Source organism: Gadus macrocephalus, chromosome 7, assembly GCF_031168955.1.
Source record: "Gadus macrocephalus chromosome 7, ASM3116895v1".
NCBI classification, from domain to species: Eukaryota; Metazoa; Chordata; class Actinopteri; order Gadiformes; family Gadidae; genus Gadus; species Gadus macrocephalus.
In genome coordinates this window covers 17562144-17586050 of record NC_082388.1, presented here as the reverse complement: position 1 = coordinate 17586050, position 23907 = coordinate 17562144, and the positions used below count along the sequence as shown (strand labels likewise).

Below are 23907 nucleotides of genomic sequence, written 5' to 3'. Positions count from 1 at the left end.
TTGGCGATTTGGGTGTCAGGACAGACAAAGGGCAAAGTAATACACTGATAGCGTGATACAGATTTTAAATATGAATATGCATGTATAGTATATTTCATTATATTTCCGTTCATAAGCCAAAACATTTAAATTACACGGGAAACACCTACTTAATATTATAGACCACTGCAAGCATTGTAGAGAGTAACACTCAGTTGAGCTGCACAACGTCAAACTCCACTGTTTGAACTACATGAGCCCTAGAAAGCCACGAGGGGGCGCAGTTGTCGTGCTGCCAAGCGGGTTTTATATCAACCAGTAAATCTACACAGCCTGCGGCAGTCAACTTTACCATCGTTTATCTGGCGTCCATTCTTTGTCTATGGCATTCCCTCTGGAGAGACTTTAACAGCCCCTTTGGTTTCCTTTCCTGCGAAACTTCAATAGGCCAGAGGAACCAAGCGCGAGTAGACGTCTCATTAATATGAGCAGCTTGGGACACTGTTAAACCGATAGAGCCAGGAAATGGGCATAGACGTATAGACCATTGCTAACAGCTGTGAGATTGTTGAACACAGTTGTGCACACAGACCAGAATGGGTTCGGCTGCAGACGCCTTCAGTCGCTCCTGGAGATGTGAAGGGAAAAACTAAATTGGACCGAGCTGCATGGAGTTATAACGGGATTGAAGCGGATTTCTTTTTTTTTTTGCAGTGAAGAATCCAAACTGCATTTATAAAACTAAAACCTACACCTTTTGGGGGGGAATCATGTTCCGTGCGTTCGCTTCACCGATGAAAGCGGAACGCAGTCGGAACAAGGAGCGCCTGGAGGCCAGCTTGGCCGGTCTGTGTGAGCTGGAGCTATTGAAACAGAGGCAGGAATGTCTGGTGTTGAGTGCCCTCTGCCTCGGGGACTCCGGGACTGTCCACGGACGCCCGGCGTGGGGAGACCTCCGGGGATCGATCCGCTGCGCCGCGGACACGCCAAACGGCGGTGCGTGTGACGACTCCGGGCTCCGACGTCAGCAGTCGGTAAGTGAGCCCATGTCAGTTGCTGTAGTTAATAATAAATAAGTGTGATGTTTGGCCATCTCCATCATAAGATGACACAACTCCGTGGAGTGTGGAAGTGCTCGGTTCATTTTTTCTATGGTTTGTACCGTTGTGTTTGCGTGGGTGCCTTGGGTGCACGTCCTGTTTTTTGAAGACTAGGTAAAGCACATAATCCCCATGGCCTGGTGACCCCAGCCAGTGTGTCCAGGAGGACCCGGGCTGGCGCAGCGCACACCGAGCGGCCTCCCTCCACGCGCACACAGCACACCTTACCTTTTAAGGGCAATTGTTGTGTTTTCACAACTCGACCTCCATTTCATTGTCATAACCAAGTGAAATATGGACGATATAAATAACCACTTTGCCGAGGAACGCGCGCACGCACACACACTCACTCACTCACTCACTCACTCACTCACTCACTCACTCACTCACTCACTCACTCACATAGACACTTTAATAAAAGATACATCAGCTACAAAGAGTTTGTAGGAAGAGAAAACTGTTAAAATCTACATCTTCGGAGGGAGAGTCGGGATATTGCAGAATAGATTTGAGTGTTGTGCAATGAAAGGAGTATGAACATCTTGTTCACATTGTATACAGAAAATAGTTCAAGATCATAGCAATGAACATTTCAATTACATTTAATTTCACATAACAATGGCTCACACACGCACACACAGTAACAGACACACACAACAGACGGGACATCTTGGCAAAGCAAGAAGTTTATATCAACAATTGTGTTTTTCATTAGAATAAAGGAGGCATTAAGGATTCCTGTATGACCACATGGTGTTGCGGTATACAAACACACTCTAGTCTCAAACAACAACAATGGAAAATGAAGCCAGAACATAAACACACACACGACCACACACTTACACACACACACACACACACACACACACCCAAACACACACACACACCCAAACACACACACACACACACACACACACACACACACCCAAACACACACACACACGCACACACACTCATGCACAGAATTGATTTGTACGGCTGCCTAAAGATGACATAAGCAGGGGCTCCAGCTGCCTTAATGTCTAGCGTAAATATATCTCCCCATGTGATGCAGATACCTCTCGGCCAACTGTGCTGCTGCTGACCAGGGAACGAAGGGGAAAAAAAGCTTTATTTAATTTAAGTTACAGTACAAACAGGGACGTGTTTAGCCAGGATTTAGCGAATACATATCGTAGACTCCTTCCCTCTGGTATTTTTGAGCGCCCCTTCGAGACGGCAGGTGATAAAACAAACTGAAAGCACTTTATGAAATAAAGAAGGGTGAGACGTTAGCTGGAAGCTACATATAACCCGCCGCTGTTCTCCAGGCGAATGTGAGCGCCCTGGCTAGCATGACAGTGGAGGAATGTGGTCTGACTCATGGACGACGAGTGTGACGGCTGCAGCAACACGGTCTGTTGTGATGGCAAGCTGGAGATCTCCTTAGCACCCCTATGCCTCAATTATACACACACACACACACACACACACACACACACACACACACACACACACACACACACACACACACACACACACACACACACACACACACACACACACACACACACACACACACACGCGCGCGCGCGCACACTGCATACGCTCAGACACACACACACACACGCTCAGCCATACACAAACAAGCATGCTCAGACACACAAATACGCATGCACTCAGGCAAACAAATAAACACACTGCGCCCATTCTTTGGGTCCTAGGAGATAGTAGAGGATTTTATACAGAAGCCATAGTCAATCCATAGCCTTGTCACTCAAGCAGTCACTTGAACTTTGAACCTTGACCTGTGCCCTACCTTGGGAGGGTCGTAGTGGTTGGGCAGCTAGGGTCAACGTGGCAGAAACGGATGAATAAAGCAAAATAAAGAACTGGAAACTGCAGCTTTGTTGTATGCTTTTGTTCCTTTTGTTAGTTTCACAATGAAACTCTTCATGGAGACTTGTGCCAGGGAGCGTACAGTAAGAGGTGATGATAGGGATGACTGGTGGTTTCTGACATCAGTGGAAAACCGTCTGCAATGCTCAGTCAACTCTTAGCTTGTCTCCTTCTCATGTTTGAGTCAGAGCCCAAAACAATGAGGTCAGGAGTTGGCTGTCTTAAGTCCAGGTCTAACCGTTACTCTGGAAAACATGTGTACTTCATACAAAAAAACAAACAGGCAGTTTTAGTATTGTAGAAAGTCAATGTTGTTACTGTTGACGGTAAATAAATGAATCACATCAGGGTTTTGACCGTATTTCCTGACGTAAACATGTTATATGATTCACGGACCGCCCAACAATGTGACTCCCGTGGGATTTTGAACTTGTAAAAACTGAAAGATACCGCAGCGTATCTTTGTGTCTCTTCAAGAGCTCTGGCTGCTGGCTTTAGAGGCCACATGCGTACTGTCAACATGCTGGCTGCTGTTGACAAGGTATCAGCGAGAATGCCTGCTACTGCAGTCACTCTGCATCGGAATGCATTCTGGGAGCAGTGGCTCCAAGTTTGAAGTGTAGAAGGGTTCCAGGTTTAAAAATCTCCTGAAGCACATGCAATTCTCCACTTGTGTCCACTTATCGTTGTAGTAAAAGCCTTGCATTCAATATGATCGATGTGTGCCTTTAGGGACATTGTTACACTAGTACATATTATAAACTAGGTCATATTATAAAAAATAATTCACAGATAATATGTTTATATCATTCTCTACAAATAATTGGAACAGTGGACTGTGGAGGTCACTGCAATACTCGGAAGATGTATTTGTTTTAAGAACAATAGTTCATTCTCTACATTTTGTGTTCTGCCGACAGATGTGCAAAAACAGCCCTCTTGAATGTAGTGAACAGTGACCTCTTTTGATGGGATTGTCGCTCATGTCTATTTCACAGTTGGCCGAAAAGCCTCACCTCAAACCTTCCAACCTTTCCAAAACCTACTGCAGTCTTTCAAAAGCCTAATTATAGGTTTCACCGTTGTGAGGTCCAAACATGCAATTGGACGGTTTGATTTAACAGCAATAACAACAAGCTGTCCTTCTGATGGCTACTGTCTCCAATGATGGGCCACGCGTTGATGCAGCTGTGTTAGTAGTGTGTGTTGTGTGTGTGTGTGTGTGTGTGTGCTGATTCGCGCCTGTGCTCCAATCAGCAGGATGACTTGGCTGATATCAGCCTATTGATTCTGCTGTTGTGTCAATCACGTTCACCTCCTTATCTTGCGGAACATCGTTGAGACGTCATTGGCCTACGCAGTGAGAATGAAATGAAAATGGATGTCATTGTTAAGCCTTTGTGGTGGTTTTAACGAAGGCTGCATGCTCAGACCATCAGAGTTTGCCTGTTTTTTTTATTCTTGTATCTCTGATGGAAAGAGCCTTTATATAACCAGTGTTTGCACTATCCCTCACTTCTTACTCACTCACTCACTCACTCACTCACTCACTCACTCACTCACTCACTCACTCACTCAACCTCTCTCTCCTCTCTTTGCCTCTCTCTCTCTCTCTCTCATCCCCCTCCGTGTTTGTATGTGTATGAATATACACTTATTTGTTGATGTTCATAGTGCATCAGATAAAAAGAGGAACAAAGGAAGACATCAAGAGAAGGACAGGAGACCAAGTCTGTGGCCCTTAGCACCGAGGTAGATAGTGGACGAGAGTGTGCGAGACCTAAGACAACCAGACAGCGAGGGAGAGAGAGAGAGAGGATGAACATGTTTATTCATTCCCTGATCCCGGGCTGCTGACAGCAATGTGACAGTGGACAACAGCTGGGGAAGCAGCCCTGGGCCTCTGATGTGTACCTCCCTTCCACCCCCATCCCAGCTCCCACCACCCCCCTGTCTCCACCCTGTCTCCATCCTCCCTCAAAGTGACCAGGGAGTCGCGGGCCATTAATAAAAGGAAGATTTGTAGGAATCGCAGGCTAATATTTCCTTTGAATGAGTTCCGTCTTCGACTTAAGAAGCAATGGGTACAACATCGTTTTTGACCATTTAGACACAAACAACTAGCAATCACATTTCCGATCTAACATAACGGTTGTTCTACCTTGCATTTCATACGTAAACTACACACACAAGCCTTACTTTGTTGTTAAATTTGGTTTTACACCTAGCTGTGGTTGCTAAACACACTAGCAAACGTGTGTGTGTGTGTGTGTGTGTGTGTGTGTGTGTGTGTGTGTGTGTGTGTGTGTGTGTGTGTGTGTGTGTGTGTGTGTGTGTGTGTGTGTGTGTGTGTGTGTGTGTGTGTGTGTGTGTGTGTGTGTGTGTGTGTGTGTGCTTTAAGGCTCCCCACAATTCCAGTGGACTCAAACCCAGAACCGCTGCGTGATTATGAAAAATAGCCTTTTTGGATTTGAAATCAAGCAGAAGTTCCATAATCCTGGGATGTGGTTGCACCAGCAGCAATTCTTAAAGGAACATCAAGTTTTTAAAGATTCCCGGCGCCTACATGAGCAATTACCAACTTTAATGGTGCCTGGGATGTTGTGAAACGCTCGCCACATGCGGGTCACCACGCCTCACAAGCTGGTGGATAGATTCTGGCTAGCGCTAATACATTTGACAGTCCCATACCCATCCATAGTCCTCAAACAAGACCAGCAGACCTTCTGCTGTTTATCCAAGACTATGGAGGGAAGAACTAGTAGCAGTCCAAAATCGAAGCATTCATGGGATGAAGTTCGAATGTACTGTGTAGCCACAGGATGGAATAATAAGCTTAGACATGTTGCCATTGCTATGGGTACAGTAATTGTTATCCTGCCATATATTTTTATTGCAAAGTTTTATTGCCTCAGATATCATTCAGTCAATTAATTGTTCACATTAATATGGCATCTCCTTTTCTTCTGACCAATAGGCTTACTGAACAATGTCATTTGAATATATTTAACTGTCGTATAACTTATATTTAACTGTCGGATGACATACTATATGTTGCAGGTATACAGCCAATACAACAAACAGCATGATACAACCTCTGAGAAGGGCAGAGTGTAAACCATTGCGAGCTATCCTGACACTATTTTACCTTGAGTCTCTTCATCGTATTACTGTTGTGTCTGTTCCTCAGCCTCCTGCCGCCTCCCAGGCTCTCTGTCTGAAGCCGTCGGTCTGCCCTTTATTTATAATCCCTCTGTCTCAGCAGGAGGCCTTCGTTCTCCCGCCAGGCTGAGACTGAGAAGCTGAGAATGTTTCCTATATGCCAGCTTTGCAGGCGGCCATCTTGCTATCTAAACACACTGAAGTAAGGAGTAGTTTGGATAACAAGGATAAGGGAAAGGCTCCAAGTATTATGGATTGATAAATTTGAATATTTACTCATGAAAGTGTTTGAATGTCAAGGGATTTGCATGATTTTGACAGTAAGAAAGGAGTTCGGACAGCTAAGGAAATCATTTGGCAATGTTCATGTCCTGCACTGTTTCAGTTTGTGTGCGTGGATTATCAAAGTGTGGATGACTGTAAAAACGAGCGCATCCCGGGGCCATACAAAAGCAGAGGCCGGAACAACAGCATGGAGCTAAATAAAACCCACAAAAGAAATCCTGGGTGGACGGGTGGGGTCAGGGGGTGCCCCGAAAAAACAGTTGCTGGTTGTTAATACTCCAGATATTCCTGGATCCTAATCTCCAACCTTGACCCATGTCAACGCCCCGGGATCCAGTGTCCGGTGCCTTCTTGATTCGGACTCATCCGAGTTGTCTCAACAACTTTACTCTCCTCGAGTATTTCCCTGAACAGGGGGGCCCACGCAACAGCTGTCCCCCCCCCCCACCCCGAGTCCTTAGCCAGGCGAAGAAGAAACCCGAGCCCGGTCCCAGCGGATCTGAGGATCGGCGGCGCAACGTCGTCCCAGAGCAACATCCATCACGGGGCGTCGCTCGGAACTCGGGAAGGGAATATGCTTCAAACGCTTGGACCATGGGACCATCCATGAAGACCGTCTGGGAGTGTCCGAAAAACATTTTGATGGAGGCTCACTGGTTTTTCGTTGCGGTTCTCCGTGAACTGCTACTTATTCTGTTCAGCCCTGGGGAGGAGAGTGTGGAGGTGTATAAATAGTGCTACAGCGCTGAATTCGTTAGCCATTAGCCCCGTGTACATGGATTAAAATAGCATAACAATTGAGTGGGCCTCGGTGTTTGGCTGTATGTTGTCTGTGCTCACTTGACTTGTCGCCAGCCGTTCTCTTCAGGGAATGTTCTGGAATGACAAGCGGACAGGGGAATTATACAAGAATTCTGCCAGCAAATTCCAGGAGCACCTTGGTTGTATGCTAGATTCCTACACACACACACACACACACACACACACACACACACACACACACACACACACACACACACACACACACACACACCCCCCGTCTTGGGTGGGGGATTTTGTATTTATATACAGACACTGCGCATGCTATAAGTGGATGCACACAGCAGCAGTAGGATCAGCTAATGCAATCAACCCGCAGCCACTGTGGGGCCGGTCGTGTCAGAGCTTTACCTTTGGGAGAAGCCGAGTAAATACTGCCCTTCCAGGTCTCCTACACTGGCTGCAGAAGCAATACCCATCTTACTGACACTGTGTGGGTGTGGGTGTGTTGGTGTGGATAGAGAGATCGGCTTCAGACTTGATTTTGTGATGTAAGAAGCAGTGTGGCGAATCATTGATGACGAGAGCACAGATCTTCAAGGGACTTTCCGCTGCTCTCCTGCTTTTCCCATGATTTACTCCATTAACTCATTCGCCTGTTCCACTCATTTATTTCCACCCTGTATCCCCGTCTCTCACCATCTCTCGCTCTCTATGTAATCCTGCATCCATTCTTTTCAGGGTGGCTCCTTATCATGTTGCCATAGCAGTAGCAGCAGGTATATCTTATTGGCCAGCCCTTTGTTCCAGGTGTATTATCAGTAGACAGACAGACAGACAGACAGACAGACAGACAGACAGACAGACAGACAGACAGACAGACAGACAGACAGACAGACAGACAGACAGACAGACAGACAGACAGAGACATATATACACACAGACACAGCATTTGCTTGAAACACTGGTCCCCATTCGTGCAGACACAAATGACTATACACACAAAAATATTCCTCCTTAATGTCAATGTAACCCCGTTTATTTTGGACTGCTTTTGTTGTAGTGCTCCTTAGAGGGATACAACTGAGGTCAAAACACAGAGCATTGCACTTGAACTTCCCAACTCCGCCGCTCCGCTGTCCTCCTACTCCCTTCTCTCTCTGTGTGGGTAATGACTTGTGACAAAGTGGTCGGTCGTCAGTGGCCAAAAATCGGCTGATCTCCCGCGACCAAATGGCCAAATCCATTTGGCAGCCATTTTGGGTAATTGAAGATCAGTGTCCCTGCATAATTGCACCTAATGGCGGATGACATAGAAAATTGATTTACGCTTTTGGTTTAGTTCTACAGTTGTGTGAGGGTCAGGGCGGGGGGAGTCCTTAGGAAGATGAATACTCATGTGAGCTGAAGGGACGAGGCATTCTGAGGCAGGTTACCTTAATTTCAAGGTTTTTGTGTCAAGCTAAGATCACCATCCACCATTGACTGTCAAAAAGTGTGTGTGTGTGTGTGTGTGTGTGTGTGTGTGTGTGTGTGTGTGTGTGTGTGTGTGTGTGTGTGTGTGTGTGTGTGTGTGTGTGTGTGTGTGTGTGTGTGTGTGTGTGTGTGTGTGTGTGTGTCTAGGGGCAGACAAGTAACCATTGAGCCAGTGTGGTCTAACCTAAGTAGCTCCTAAAGCTACACACTGGCCCATTCATTCACTGCATGCCTGACATTAACACTGCTTAATGCTGCACATGAATGCACGCATACACACACACTGCGACAGAAAAATACACACTGGTCTGCACCCACACACAAACATGCACATACTTTCAGCCAACACACACACACACACACGCACGCACACAAATTAGCTCTGAGCCAGCTTCACATGGCACTCGGGTAAAGACTACAACACAATAAAAAAAGCTCAGTCCATAAAAAGACAGCATGGTTCAAATTGAGTCAAAAATAGTCCCTGTTGTTAGCGGTGCACTAGGAGGCGGCAAAAGGTTTTCAGCCTACGCTTCATATTCGCTGGCGTTAAAGGCACCCAGTGCAACTTTATTTAAACACTCAATGAAAAATGAACATTCAATTTCTAGTCTTTTTTACACGTAGTAAGTTTCAATAACTCCATACCATTACATATCGACATTCAAGGATCAAAGATGAGACGTCGTTGTGTGGTGAGAACTGATAGAAAATCGTAAACAACAACAATCGCCGGTGGGGAGAAGCCATTTTTCCATTGACTGGAAGCCTGCTTTATTTATTGTAGGTTACAAAAAATAAAGAAAATGGCGGCATTGTTGTTGTTATCGATTTTCTATCAGTTCTCACCACACAACGACGTCTCATCTTTGCTGCTTGAATGTCGGTATGTAATGGTATGGAGTTATTGAAACTTACTACGTGTAAAAAAGACTAGAAATTGAATGTTTATTTTTAAGCCTCGAAAGTTGCACTGGGTGCCTTTAATAGCGAATACAACCACGTTGGAATGTGAGAGAAAAGGGAGCCTAATCGTTTTTCCTTTCTTTCTTTTCTTGATCCAAAAGTTACCCGTTCAAAAGACTTAAAGAGCGGGAGCTTTTCTTCTCTTAAGCAGATTTAATTAAAGAAAGCAGGAGCCTTGCTTGGTTTTATTTTTCATTTTTTTTTAAATCACAGTCAGTGATCACTGTTTTGCATTCGACCAGCGTTGTCATGGTGTTTCCTCTACCTCCTAAATAAATCATCTGAAAAGGTCATAGATGGCGCAATGTTTTTGTATTACCAGGCTAGTGTATGTTCATTTCGGTTCACTTTCTAATAATATACCACGCCTCAAAACCAAATATACATTTTCCGCAAGTTCAGTGGGTTCAACCTCGTATTAGCTAAATACATGTTTGTTATCATTGGTGGTTTTAGCATACATCTCAACATAAATCTTAAGACCTCAGATCATAAAATGTGGCCTTGTCTATATGATGGTATTTGCAGAAACGTAACCAGAAATGGAAAACTACTAGAAACAGTATTTGTTGAAGAACCCAGACTCCACTCACGAGCACATTAACTTTTATTACACCACTCTAAATTCTGACTTTAACTATTCGGTTTTAAATGCAAACCTTGCTTGTACACTTTGCTGTTTTTTTCTACCATTCTTACTTTCCCTTTATTGGCTTTGTTCACATGACATCACATCTCGTTTTCATGTTATTAGATTCTACTGAAAATTCCCTTCTTTGCAGAGCAGCCAATCACAACCTACCAGAGTCGTTTTGACCACTCTCATGCTGGCAGACAACAAAAGAGTGATTGATTTTGAGTCATAAATTAGCTCCACCCGAAGCAAAACAACTGCGAGGGTTGACACGGCACAAACGGCAGTGTGGGCCACTCGGTGATGAAGGGCTGGTGTCTTCTAATGCAGTCTGTCCCCACTCACCCACCGTGAACACAAACTGAGCTGAGGCTTAAACTACACCAGTGTAGTGGAGCGACATGTGCACACGCACACTGCACAACGGCATCCCACTGTAGATTGAGCGCAGGGTGGATCAGGGCATGGATGTCATTAGGTGTTAATTTGTGTGTCCCTTTCTCCCACATGTCTTGTCTTCTGATACCTATGCTGCTTACAGTGGAAGCGCTTTCTAGAAAACTCCCTCCCCCTGGAGTTCAGTACCATGTGTGTATCCCTGGGCAGCCGTACAGACGTTTACTCGGTTGCCAAGGGGTTGAGGGGGGGGTCACCCTGTTTCTTTACCTCTTTCAGTGCATCCGCATTGTCGCGAGAGAGGCACACAACAACAGACGATGCTTTCGTTTAAGCTGTATACTCCGGATAAATAAACAGTGTGTTATTGGTTTTTGCGTGCGTCGCACCAAAGCCCGGGGCTAATGCAGAACAGATTGAATTTGTGCGCAGATCTGCGGAAACCGATACAGGAAATGATCCGAACCAGCCCACCGGTCTGGTGCTGGAAGATTAATGCACACACACACACACACACACACACACACACACACACACACACACACACACACACACACACACACACACACACACACACACACACACACACACACACAACTGTTTAGTTTTGAAGAGATGCAGAGAGCAGGGGGCTTCAGACTCATAATGTAGACCACCTTGTAATCATATACTATAATCATATGACATGTGTGACGTACTGTATGTTCTGGGTACTTCTGTAGCTGTGCTGATAAAGTACAGCCCTTAACCAAAAGTGATTGTAAGCTGCATAAACAATATGTCCAATGGCTGTATTTAAAATTATAGATGGTTTGGCTTCCTATGAGGGTTATTTTTTGTATACAGTTTCCATCTCTATTTATGTAAAGGGATTACTTTTCCAGAGAATGGGGCAAAGTTATTTAGATTCAACTCCCATTTTGCTTAATTGTTAATCACATATTATGCAACATTATTTTTACAGCAGATTTAAGCCCTCCTAAATGTTTTTAATGATTTCTGTATGTTTTGGTGACCTCCTATTGGTAGGGCAGGGCAATGTTAGGCACATTGTAACACCCTGTTGTGAGAGATGGGCAAATCCCTTGCAGACCCAGTGCTGCTGTGGTGTGCACTTTGCGTGGGACAATCTAAAACCTTGTCATTGTCATGCTACGCCGTGAGGAATGTTGTGTGTCACACGTTGGGTTAAGACTCATTCTCCCTGAAGCAGAGATGCATAGATGGCATTCATTGTTAAGTTACATAGAGGGAGTCTGGGATTCATAATAAAAACTCTTGATTTAAACGTGTGCTGAAACAGCCCGATGTGATCTGTACCATTTAAGCGCCTCTCTTGAAATCACTCAGCTCAACGTTTACATTGCTGTCCGGCTCTCCTCCGATGTTTGCTTTCAATGTCGGGGATTAAACTGGCAATTAAATAATTGTATTAAAACTAGGGCTGTCAAGCGATTAAAATATTTAATCACGATTAATCGCATTAATGCCATAGTTAACTCACGATTAATCGCGATTAATCGTATAATTTTTTCTATGCTAAATATCCCTTGAATTCTTTGTCCCATTAATTTTTCTCATTTTAATGCTCTTATCAACATGGAGAAGTGCATCGGCTTGCCTTGTGTAAATGTTTTTTATTGATAACAACATTGGCATATACTGATCAAAGCAGGACGGTACAAAAAAAAAGCCTATAATGCAATTTAACGATGAACATACAAAGATATGCCTTGAAAATAGCAGTCAGGCTACTGCTTCTTTGTTTTGAGCCCAAAAAAAAAAAACAACAACAAATAATAATTTGTGTTAATCGCGCGTTAAAAAAATGAACGCCGTTAAAATTGGTTTGCGTTAACGCCGTTAATAACGCGTTTAACTGACCGCTCTAATTAAAACCCATTTTTACATTTAGGAGGATGGAACCTTTAACTCCTAAAGTTCTTCAATATGCTAACGATAATTATATTTTATTAATCATATAGCTAGTGTTTAAAAAACCTCTAAAAAATGATTTAGGTTTCTTTTCAAGTTTATACCAGAAATTAAATTCTGCCAATTCACCAGCACTATTCCTAGATCATTCAAAATGGTGAAAGGGGCAGCGAGAAACATTGAACCAGTCAGTCTGAATCATCCTTCTTTAAGCAAATCTGCCCCCTCATACGCCTTGTGTTTTTTTGCTCATCATCGAACAATGTTCCACCTCCTGTAGTCTCTGTGGCCTATTATGGTCTGTTGTCGATGTGTGGACAGCTTAACCAGCTCTACGCTTAATGGTGTGTGTGTGTGTGTGTGTGTGTGTGTGTGTGTGTGTGTGTGTGTGTGTGTGTGTGTGTGTGTGTGTGTGTGTGTGTGTGTGTGTGTGTGTGTGTGTGTGTGTGGGGGGGGGGGGTGGGGGGGTGGTGTGTGTGTGTTCAGGGCAACGTAGTGTTATTGTTCTAGTGTTTTGTTAATGAGCGCTTGTGGTCTTAGTCCTGTGTGGCTGTGATGGTTGTGTTTGTCAGTCAGTCTTTCCTCTACTCTGGCAGGGAATGTAAATAAATGCTGTATGAACATTGTCAGTTTTCAAGCCAGCCACTATTTGGCGTGTTATTTTCTGCGGATTATACATGTATGCATGTATGTGCCCTGCACTAGTGAGCATGCATAATACCATCCATGGCAAAGTTAACCAAATCAAAGCTAGATCAGTCCAAAATAAATGGATTCGATTTTTAGATAAGTTTCACAACTGTTACGTTGAAAGAAATTTTAGCAATGTCACAATGAAAAAAATATGGGGTCTAATTATATATGACACCCTGATCATGTTTTTGCCAATCTTCTTTCCAACACAATCATTATTCTATCATATCATCTCATAAACTGAGCTTTTGTTTTTATCTCGTGTTCCCGATTCAACACTTTGTGCTGACGACGCTGTATTTTCAGAAACCTGTTATGCATCTCATTACTGATTGTGCTCCATTACCCTTCTTCTCAGCCCCACGTCTGAATGTGAAGGATCACGATGGACAATAATATGATATTCCTCCTCCCTGTGCCGTGCGTTGCAGGGCAGTCTCCAGTGCACCCCCTGGGGTATCATGGCCTCCCTGGAGGAGCAGGTGGCGGAGCTGGGCATCACCGGAGCCGACACCAGGCCAACCGACTACCCCGCCGCCGCCTACCCTGCGGACGGTCCCCGTAGCTCCGGTAACCGTCTCTCCCCATCTCTCCGTCTCTGGCTTGCATGTCCCTGAAGGTCCCATCAGATAACACATCGCTGTTGTTTTCTTTTCTTTTTTTCATTTATTATTTCCTATTGTCGGCACAACACTTTTGAGACTAAAGTTTAGAAATGTTCCTCAATTCAGACATTTCATGAATGTTTTATTAATTATATATTCATTCTTGATTGAGATTCATGATTGATTCATTAGAATGTATTTAGCGACATATTGGGATATGCTTAATGCTGTATATTTTTTAAGCTACATGTATAATATGCTGCAGTAGTCAGGGTTTTAAAGGTGCTTGGGTACAAAATAGTTTTTCCTTTATGATTGTAGGGAACACATCTTTTCACCCATAATTTTCACTTCTCCCATCTTAACAGTGTCATACGAGCCAGGTTAAACTGAGCGAGTGCATAATTGGTAGTTGTTGTAGAAGGTAGTTATCTATTTTATTAATACATCTGTGTTCTCCAGCCCTTGGAATAAAGGAGTCATAGTCATCCTACATGCCCTAGTTTTACTCAGATGCATCTCCTGACTCACAGCATGAACCCGGTGATCCTCTCTCTCTCTCTCTCTCTCTCTCTCTCTCTCTCTCTCTCTCTCTCTCTCTCTCTCTCTCTCTCTCTCTCTCTCTCTCTCTCTCTGTCTCTGTCTCTGTCTCTCTCTCTGTCTCTCTCTCTCTCTCTCGCGCGGGCGTGCGCGCGCTCTCTCTGTGACTCTCTTTCTTTCTTTCTCTCTCTCTCTCTCTCTCTCTTTCTCTGCGTTATAGGTTTTGAGGCCTACTGTGTTTTTAAGGGTGGTATGGTATGTCGTTTATTTGCCTGGCGAAACAGATTCAGACGGACAAATCCATTAGACATCAAGTCGAAGGCATGTCCTCAATTAGCTCTAGTTCAGCGGTAACAATGGGCCCGCAGCGCAAATACTTCAGATTGTGAGATTGTAGAGACCTCCTTCTGAACTCGGAAGACCTGTGTTAGCTCATCTTAAAAGTATTTATTTTTCCAGACAATGTTAAAACACTATCTTTCCCTTAAATGATAACACATTCTTGTTGAAGGTCCATCATTTGTTGCAAATATGAAGGAGAAAGACATTCTTCACTTCTTTGGGAAGATAGGCAGAGAGATATACCAACTTTTGTAATATTTGAAACTCAAGCATCTCATCCACATAAATGGATAAAAAAATAAAAATAAATTAAAAAAAATCCCACTTGAGCAACCAAACCAAATTCCAGTGATCAGAAATAGGAATGTGTTGAAAAACTAAGATGCCCCCCAGTGATTCATGTTTGTTTTTGAAGGGAACGTTGGGCTTTGTAGCGTAAAAAAAAACACAAATTGATAATCTTCTTCAGGATTCCACTTTCATGGTACCATACCTCTAGTAAAACCTTGCCAAGCGTTCACTGAAGAGAGTATACAGAATGTATTTCTGGAGATGTTTATTATTTTCAATGCATTCTTTTAAATCTATCCCCCTTTTCTCTAAACTCTCTCTGTCTTTCTTTGTTCCTCTCTTTCGCTCTCGCTTTCTCTCCTGTGCTCTCTCTCTCTTTCGCTCTCGCTTTCTCTCCTGTGCTCTCTCTCTCTCTCTCTCTCTCTCTCTCTCTCTCTCTCTCTCTCTCTCTCTCTCTCTCTCTCTCTCTCTCTCTCTCTCTCTCTCTCTCTCTCTCTCTCTCTCTCTCGTGTTTGCATGAAGGAAGGCAGAAGCTGAGTAGTCAAGCTTTTCTTGGGTTATACTAGAAACTCACTCATATCAAAAGTTATTCTTAAAGTTCGCTTTTTTTTATTTTAACTGTGAAAAGTCATTCTGAGTGTGTATTTTCATTTCCATGGCAGTGTTAACCTTTCCACAAAAGTGGATGCCTCTGGCTCTGATAATGAGATGATTATTTCTCAGTAATGACCAATCAACATGTCAGCACCTATAAGCTGACAGCTGACTAACGATGTTGTTTAAAAAGTAAAAGAGGCACAGTTCTAGGAACTTGTTCCTTCTTAACTTCATCGAAAACAGGCCTAAATAACAGAAATAAGTGACTTCTTAGTGATTGTGCTGACATGCACGCAACATCACACTAAATATAAACACAGCACACAGTTAGTGAACCGAAGAGTGAAAATGAGTTGCTGTTAAAATGCCCCCGTAAATATTGTGTTTTTATTTAATGGGTAAATCACACATCAGGTACTACACAGTGATGCAAAGTTTATATTTGTGCAATTTGTTGGGCAGATTGGGGCTAATTTTTTACTGCATTAGGGTATAAGCCTTGACTAGCAGTTCTGTCAACGTTTTGCTTTAGGTTTTCCACCGTGATCTATTTGTTTGCTCATCTAGCCAAACTAATCTGAACCATCATGCATCCGCTTACCCACGAAAGATGCTGGATGAGGGACAGGAAAGGAGCACAAGTCTTCATTTTTTCCCAATTTGAAGTATTTACTGAATAAAATGGTGAATAGAATTGGATTACATGTTGAAGAATTTAGTCTGCAGAATCCATGCAAAGTCGTGTTTGTTTTGCTACATTCCACTTTACATAAATGCCCATTGACAGTTGCAACGCTGCAAAAGTGGTTCTGGGACAACATTGAAATGGCTCTGCAACTATTTGATGTTCACTTCATCTGCAATTTTCTCCAATATAACTGAATTAAGTGCCATGTCTGTATTGTTACCGTTATCATTTATATCTCAATTAAGTTTAATCTATGGTTTGTAATAATTGTAGAAAAGTATATATTGTCAATTTATTCCTTGTGTTTCTCAGAGGAGCCCCCGGCGCCGGGTCGAGGTGGACCTCCGGAGGTTGGGCTCCTTCAGCCCTTCTCCGCCGCCTGCTCCAACGCCACCATGGATCTGGTCTTTCCTAGAAGACCCGCGGAGACAGAGCAGACCTGGCTGCTGGAGGCTCCCAAAGCTGAAGACATGGCAGACCGCACGGACGAGATGGAGCACGGGGAGCGCAGAGAGGAGGACCACGAGGAAGCCCAACGGATGGAGACGTATATATCCGGACTCGTCCAACGCAGGGCCGTGGTCGCGCGCCCATCAAAGCCCCGCACAAACGCGCCACATGACCCCCGGGCCATCACCGTGGTGAGGCAGAGCAGCCTGTGCCGTAAAGAGGACCAACATCCGGGGATGCAGGGAACGATCCAAAGTCACATGCCAGGGCTCCCTTCTTCCCCCCAAAGCCCAGAGGGACAATCTCCGCAGGCTTGCCGCGGCATGGATCTGGAGTGCCATCAAGAGGCGGCGTTTACAGACGACTCCCCGCACCCGTACCACCACCAGATGCAGCCTAGCACCCAACATCACACCAGCTTCTACCCCAGAAACAGGCAGCATGCCCCGGGGAGCACGCCTCGCTCCGCCTCGATGGACTACCAGCCCTGCAGGGGGCCCGGTCCAGCCCAGTCCAACCCCAGCAACGGGGAAGCGGACTCCATGCCCAAGCACTTCGGCGGCTACCCTTCCCCTCCGCAGCCGGCCCACCCCCCTCCGGCCGACGAGCAGCTGGTGAACGCCGAGTACATCCCGGCCCAGCCCTGTCGAACGTCGACCCAGGCGTCCTCCCATCACCACCCCAACCCCCTGAAGAGCTGGACGAGCGACGGCCACCCAGAGCAGCAGCCGCTCCCCGTGGCTCATCAGCCTCAGCACTCGAGGGCCAGAGCGGGCCCCAGGAAAGGCCGCCAGACTGACGACAAAGGCGGGGCGACCAGGAAGCAGGGGAAGAAGGCCTGCCGCTCCCAGTCGGAGAACAGCCTGCAGCGGGTTCCAGAGCGCAAGTACAACACGGTGGAGCGGGACGGCGGCGGCGGCGGCGGCGGCGGCGGCGGCGGCGGAGGCAGCGGCGGCGGCGGAGGCAGCGGGAGCGGCAGCGGGAAGGGAAGCCGCGGCAGCCAGTCCAAGGGAAGGAAGTCCCACCAGGGGAGCGGCGGGTACCGGCGTTGGCGGTCCACCCTTGAGCTCAGTCAGGACGAGGCGGAGCAGGCCCCCGCGCAGCCCCCCGCCGCCGCCCCCCCCCCAGCACGCCTCGGCGTCCGGCCAGAGGGACCCCTGTGGAAAGCGCTCGCGTAAATCCCGTCCGACGCACAGCTCGTATTCGCACGCCCACCCCAACCCAAACCCCAACCCCAACCCCAACCCCAACCCCAACCCCCACCACCACCACCACCACCACAATCACCAAAACCCCATGCACCACCACCACCCGCTGGTGGAGTACCAGGCAGGGAGGGAGCAGGCCCCGCCGTGCCGACCCAACGAGGGTTACTCTCACCCGGGACACGGGGAGTCAGAGTCCAGCACCAGCGAGGCGGACTCCCCGGACTCCAGCTCCCTGTCCAGCGACTCAGACGAGAGCGGCGGGCTGGTATGGCCCCAACAGCTCCCCCCTCAGCTCTCGCTCCCGTCACCCCCGTCAGTGCCCAGCGGAGCCCCCCTGCAGCCCAAGGCCTTTGTCAAGATAAAGGCCTCGCACGCCTTGAAAAAGAAGATTTTGCGCTTCCGCACTGGTTCGCTCAAAGTCATGACCACTGTTTGAAGCAAGACTTGATTATATGGGGTGATGTGATGAGTGGGTTGTTCAAGCCCATATCAGGTTTGTATGTTTTTAAGTCGCCGTCGCTCAAGATAGAATGGGAGAATTGTGTGTTAACATAAAAACTGATACGGTACGACAGTGTTCTTAAGAGAACTAGTATCAAAGCCTGTCAACTCAAGAAGATGATCTTGGATCCATCCTGGATAGTAATTGAAAACAAGTGTGTCCAACACCTGTATCGCAGGGTATGTGCTAGCTCAAACATAAATGATTGATTAATGGGCATAAGACCCTCTCTAAATGGTAAGACACTAGTAAGATCATCTATATTGTCACTGTCTCAAACCCTGATCAACTTTCACCAACTAGTCAAAAGGACAAATCAAAATGACCTGAATTCCCTACAGACAATCAATTATATCATGGGACTTTTTCCTAACTTTTGTTTTCTGCAATTGCAATTCTGCATAGTTTACAACAAGTGTGTATTTATGTGTGGGGATGTCGTGTGTTGGTTTGGTCTGCATGAGGGGAAAGGCTGTCACCAAAAACGGAGTGAAACATAAGTTTGCCTAAATGCCTGTGATTGATCACTGCAGCCATATCTTGGAAGTGATTTCCTTGTAGCCTCTATAGGACAAGGAAAGACACGTTGGTGCAGAGTTGAATATATCTAAATCCTTTTTGTTTTCAGAATTTTGCAGCCATCGTTTGCTGGAAAATACTGCTTTGTCTTCTGGGATATTTCATCAAAAAGGCAAAAGTACAATCAAAGGCTAATTTGTTCAAACTAGGTGTTTTTGGATATCCAAATTTGCCAAATGATAATATTAATGATAATAATAACTTTATTTATATAGCACTTTTTCATTAGATGTTTATAAGTGCTTCGCATGAAAATGGAAATGATTCACAATAAATATGAGAGGAAATTAGTTATTCAAACATTACTCAAAAATAATTAAAGAATCATTTAAGTACAAGCATTAATCAAACAAAATAAATTCATGAAAAGTACAAATAGGCCAGAAAGGTGCACAATTAGGTTACTATTCATGGGGGAAAACATCTAGCTTCCAGCAATCATGTCCGGTTTTACCTTGCCGTCTTTATTTTACACACGAGAAGGTTGTATCAAGCAGTTTATTTGCGTAAAGCGTCAAAAGCCAAGCTAATAAGGTGGACAAATCCTTTTTAAACTCCTATTGACCCACTGGTCTGGTTTGTTTGTCAAGGGTGCATTGAAATAAAGGAGTATTTCTTCGTCTGCGGAGATCTAAGTCAACGTCTTTTGGTTAGAAGTAGATGCCCTCTTTCAAGAAAATGTGAAGTGTTGCCGAAAAAAGAATTATAAAAAGAATTTAGAGGAGTGAGCTCTGTACAGCTTCAATACAAGGTACTGTAACATATTACATTAACAAAGATTTTGTGAAGTTATGTATAAAGCGAAGTCTGTAAAATAATTAATATGCAGTTTTTGTTATGTAGAAGTGAATGCAGAAATGCTCACTAGTGAGACTGAAGTCACCCACAAGAGTGACAAAGGTTCTAATCCTCAGTTTCCACGGCCACGGTATATACCGTTTTTTGAGATATAATACCATTTTTGCTTTTGTCATGCTGCTTTGATCTTAGTAACATGTGTGGCCTACCAGGATTTTGCTATTCCAAAGAATGTACGTAATTTTACGTTTGTCACTTTAAGTAATCGACAGTATTATCTTTTAAGGTGCACTAGCCCACTATTACTATTAGCTTATCTTTTGTACTACGTTTTGGGTGTCTCAATGCAGTGTATGAAATGTAAAGGTTTTTACTTAATAAAAAAAATAGCAAGTACTACTAACATGAGATGTTTTTCTTTCGCTTGATAGTCTTTGCAATAAGGCAGAGTGGTGGTGGCAGAGCCGGTATACAGAGAAGGTCTTTGTGCCAGACACCCAGTCCTCCTCGACTTGCCAGAGGGATCTCTGTCAACCGAGGGAATAAGAATCTACCATCAACACAGAATAACAGTGATCTCTAAACCACAATTTGTTATTTTTTTATTCAGTGTTTATTTGATATGTCACGATAACAGTGATCTCTAAACCACTATTTGCGGGTTTGTCGGTGGCTTCAGTGCAGCCATGCATCAGAACCCTTGCAGTCTTTTGTTAAACAGATTCAGAATCTACACATTATTTGTAACCAACCGGTGATGTGGATTTAAGAATGCATACATTTGAGTCTCTGGGCAATAACAAACCATTTAATGAATTGATGACATTCTCTTGCCAGGCTCCCTCTCAACATGAGGTCTTTCTGTTATAATACAAATGTTTGACAGTTACACATTGGTGTAACTGTCACATTGGTTTGGTTGTCCCCCGAACTGAAGATTTAGGGGTTTACAAGAATGAAAGAGTGCCACATCCAACACATAGGGTGTTGGGAGCACCAGGTGGGCAAGCCTTGTGAATGTCCCCAAACTGACACAACAGGCAGACCACACACACACACACACACACACACACACACACACACACACACACACACACACACACACACACACACACAAAATCACATGCAGAAAAACACACACACACACACACTAGCACACACAATAACATGCAGACAAACACACACAGCTGGTGCAGGTAGAAAAACAGTTCCAATGGTTGACAGCAATTAGAAACCTCAGTGTTGGTGACAGAAGTGTTGAGTGATGGAGAAGTGTGGGAGAAAGGGGGAGGTAGGTGAAAGGACAAGGGGCTTAGAGCAGTGGTGGGGCGGGGATAAGGCAGTGGAAAGAAAGTGAAATGGAGGGACGGAGCCGTGGGTTGTTTTGTTGTAAGTGTAAACCGTGCGGCAAGTGTCTGTGGGTCATGTCGTCATGCAAATTCCTTCATGTGTTAAGGGCTGTACTGGGCACCCATTTTTTTTTTTCTTCTTCCATGTTGTTCTTGTTTGTGCGACCAAACGCATATGACGAAGGGTGTTGAGCAATGCAACAACTGCAACAGGTTTGTGTAATGCACTGAGCAATACAAACGGCTAACGGTATTACACAGCAGTGCTCCTATATGACTGCTTGTTGCAGACGCGTGGACCCTCCCCTTTATATATTTTCGGAAGAGGACGATTTTTTATGATAAAAAACTGCTGTCCATACAGTATGCAGACACAGCTAGCTTCCCAGGAACCAAGAGCCGACATCCATGGAATAAAACAACTCAAATGTTTCCACTCTTCCAGACATATACAGTAAGATAAGCAGAGATGATGTAAATGCATTTCATGTTGGGCTGGGGTGGTGGGGTATTCATTCAAGCTGTAGCTCATCTGAGCCCCCGCTTGAATGAATGGGATCTCTCACTCCCTTTAGTAACCCTTGCCTTCCACCCACCCCTCCCCCATGGCCGTATGTATATGTTTATAAATATATATATATGAAGAAAGAGAGAAAGGGCAAGAAAGAGAGATCTCAATCTACCCACAATTCCTCTCAGCATGCCCGGGCATTTTCCCAAGTCTCCACCTCTCGTTCTCCCCCATGTCTCTCTGTCTCTTCCTCCCTCATCCCTCCATCTGGTAGTGGTTAGAAGAAACAAGCCCCCCCCACCCTCCCCCCAAAGCCTCCAGGGCCAGGAACTGGGACTGTTTCCTGCCTATGAGAGAGAGAGAGAGAGAGAGAGAGAGAGAGAGAGAGAGAGAGAGAGAGAGAGAGAGAGAGAGAGAGAGAGAGAGAGAGAGAGAGAGAGAGAGAGAGAGAGAGAGAAAGTTGGAGGAAAGTGAGAAATGTTATTGAGGGAGAGACATTGAGAGCTTGAGAGAGAGAGAGAGAGAGAATGAGAGGGGATATGGAGAGAAAGAGAAATGAGTGGAACAGGAGAATGGGGTGAGGAGGAAGAGAGGGGAGGAGAGCAAGACGGAGAAGGCATGGAGCCAGTGGAAGAAAAGACACACTGAGAAAGAGACGGAGCAAACTGAAGCGAGGAAGGCCTGAATGAAGGCCATTGCACGTCCAAACATCTGGTTCTGATTAGCCAGAGAACAGAGAGAGGGAGAAAGAGAGACAGCAGCATGAGGAGAGAGAAAGACAGATAGGGAGAGGGGCCTGAGGAGAGAGACAGACACACAGAGGGGCATTTATTTTTGGCACAACGGGGGATATTGGATGGTGGGTTTGTTTTCATTCCCCTTTCCCTCCAGTTTTATTTCTTTCATGTCATTTTAATAACAATTGAATAATCCCAGTTACTCTATGAACGTCAAGATTCTGCTACATACCACTTACATTTTTTTTTTTAATTTCCGACCATCTACATACACAATCTTCTAATAGGATGTTGTTAAGTTAATAGGCACCAGAACACATCACACTATGTCCTAGACATGATAAGTAAGGCAATAAATAAAGTGTCTGTTAATTGCATTTTCTGTAGTTCCATGGAACCCTCAAGTTCAACATTATTATATTAAGAAAAAGGGGTCAATAAATCTATTTAGAGTACCTCCAGTTTCCTGAATACTTTCCATATAATCCCACATTTTGACCATGATAATGCCAGACTTTTAAACATTTTCTTCCAACACTTGCATACTGCATCTATGAATGGTTTATTCATGAGATTCAGAAAAAATATGTATTTTCGGTGTTGCTGGTTGCTGCATTTCAAAAAGTCTGCGATATCTGACCGTTAACCAGTTGGAATGGATAAATACTGCATTCCTTATGACACAACGCCTTGCTTGTGCTAACTTTGGTAGACTTTATAAACAGCTCTACAAGTCCTGATGTTGGACTTAGCTCTTCGGGTAAGTCTTATGCACAAAAATACATTTAATGATATTAAAGATTACATAAAATGTAGATTAAATAGACATAGTCAGACTCAGTTTGTAGTGGAACTTACTATTTTTACTCTGGGGGGGGGGGGACATAGAACGCGTTTTTCTCAGGATTCTCTCCAAATATGAGATTGAAATGATTGAAGGTGGAGGGTGGCCGTAAGAAGGCGTGGGAGTAGGAAGCAAGAGTGATTGATCTCCATTAGGTAAGTGGTGACCTAAACCCTAAACCTTAAGGAAGAAGACCCTAGCAGTCTGTCATGTTTCATTTGAAACGACTTTTGGATGTTTAATATACAGTAGCATTGTGGTTTGAGAGCATTGTGTTCAAACTTTTTAATAATAGAGGTAAAAGTAGTATGGATATAAACGTATTATGGGTAAAATGTGCTTTATTGCCATCATTTAGACTTACCTGTAAAAGAAAACCCTTCTGTCAATTAAGAACAAAGGAAAAATATTTACATTTACAAATTTGGCTGAGTGATAGCTGTTGACAGATTTAATAAAAGCTGTATTTTTTTTATTCAGATTATATGTCTAAATTGTCAAAATCTAATTACTTCAACTTTGCATAAATGACAAGACTTCGACTGCTCCAGAATGAAAGCATTCATTTCAAAATCAAAGTATTGCCCAACTCAGCATTGCAAT

The 23907-nt window shown here is 44.5% G+C and overlaps 1 protein-coding gene across 1 annotated transcript; it reads left to right on the top strand.

Annotated features, from left to right (window-relative positions):
* Nucleotides 1–297: 297 nt before the first annotated feature.
* On the top strand, nucleotides 298–20266 carry LOC132461733 (dapper homolog 1-like). Its single transcript, XM_060057050.1, is given in 4 exon segments — nucleotides 298–1013; nucleotides 13695–13833; nucleotides 16639–17747; nucleotides 17749–20266. Coding segments are annotated over 4 exon segments (2184 nt in total). The 5' UTR covers nucleotides 298–749; the 3' UTR covers nucleotides 18421–20266.
* The last annotated feature ends 3641 nt before the right edge of the window (nucleotides 20267–23907 follow it).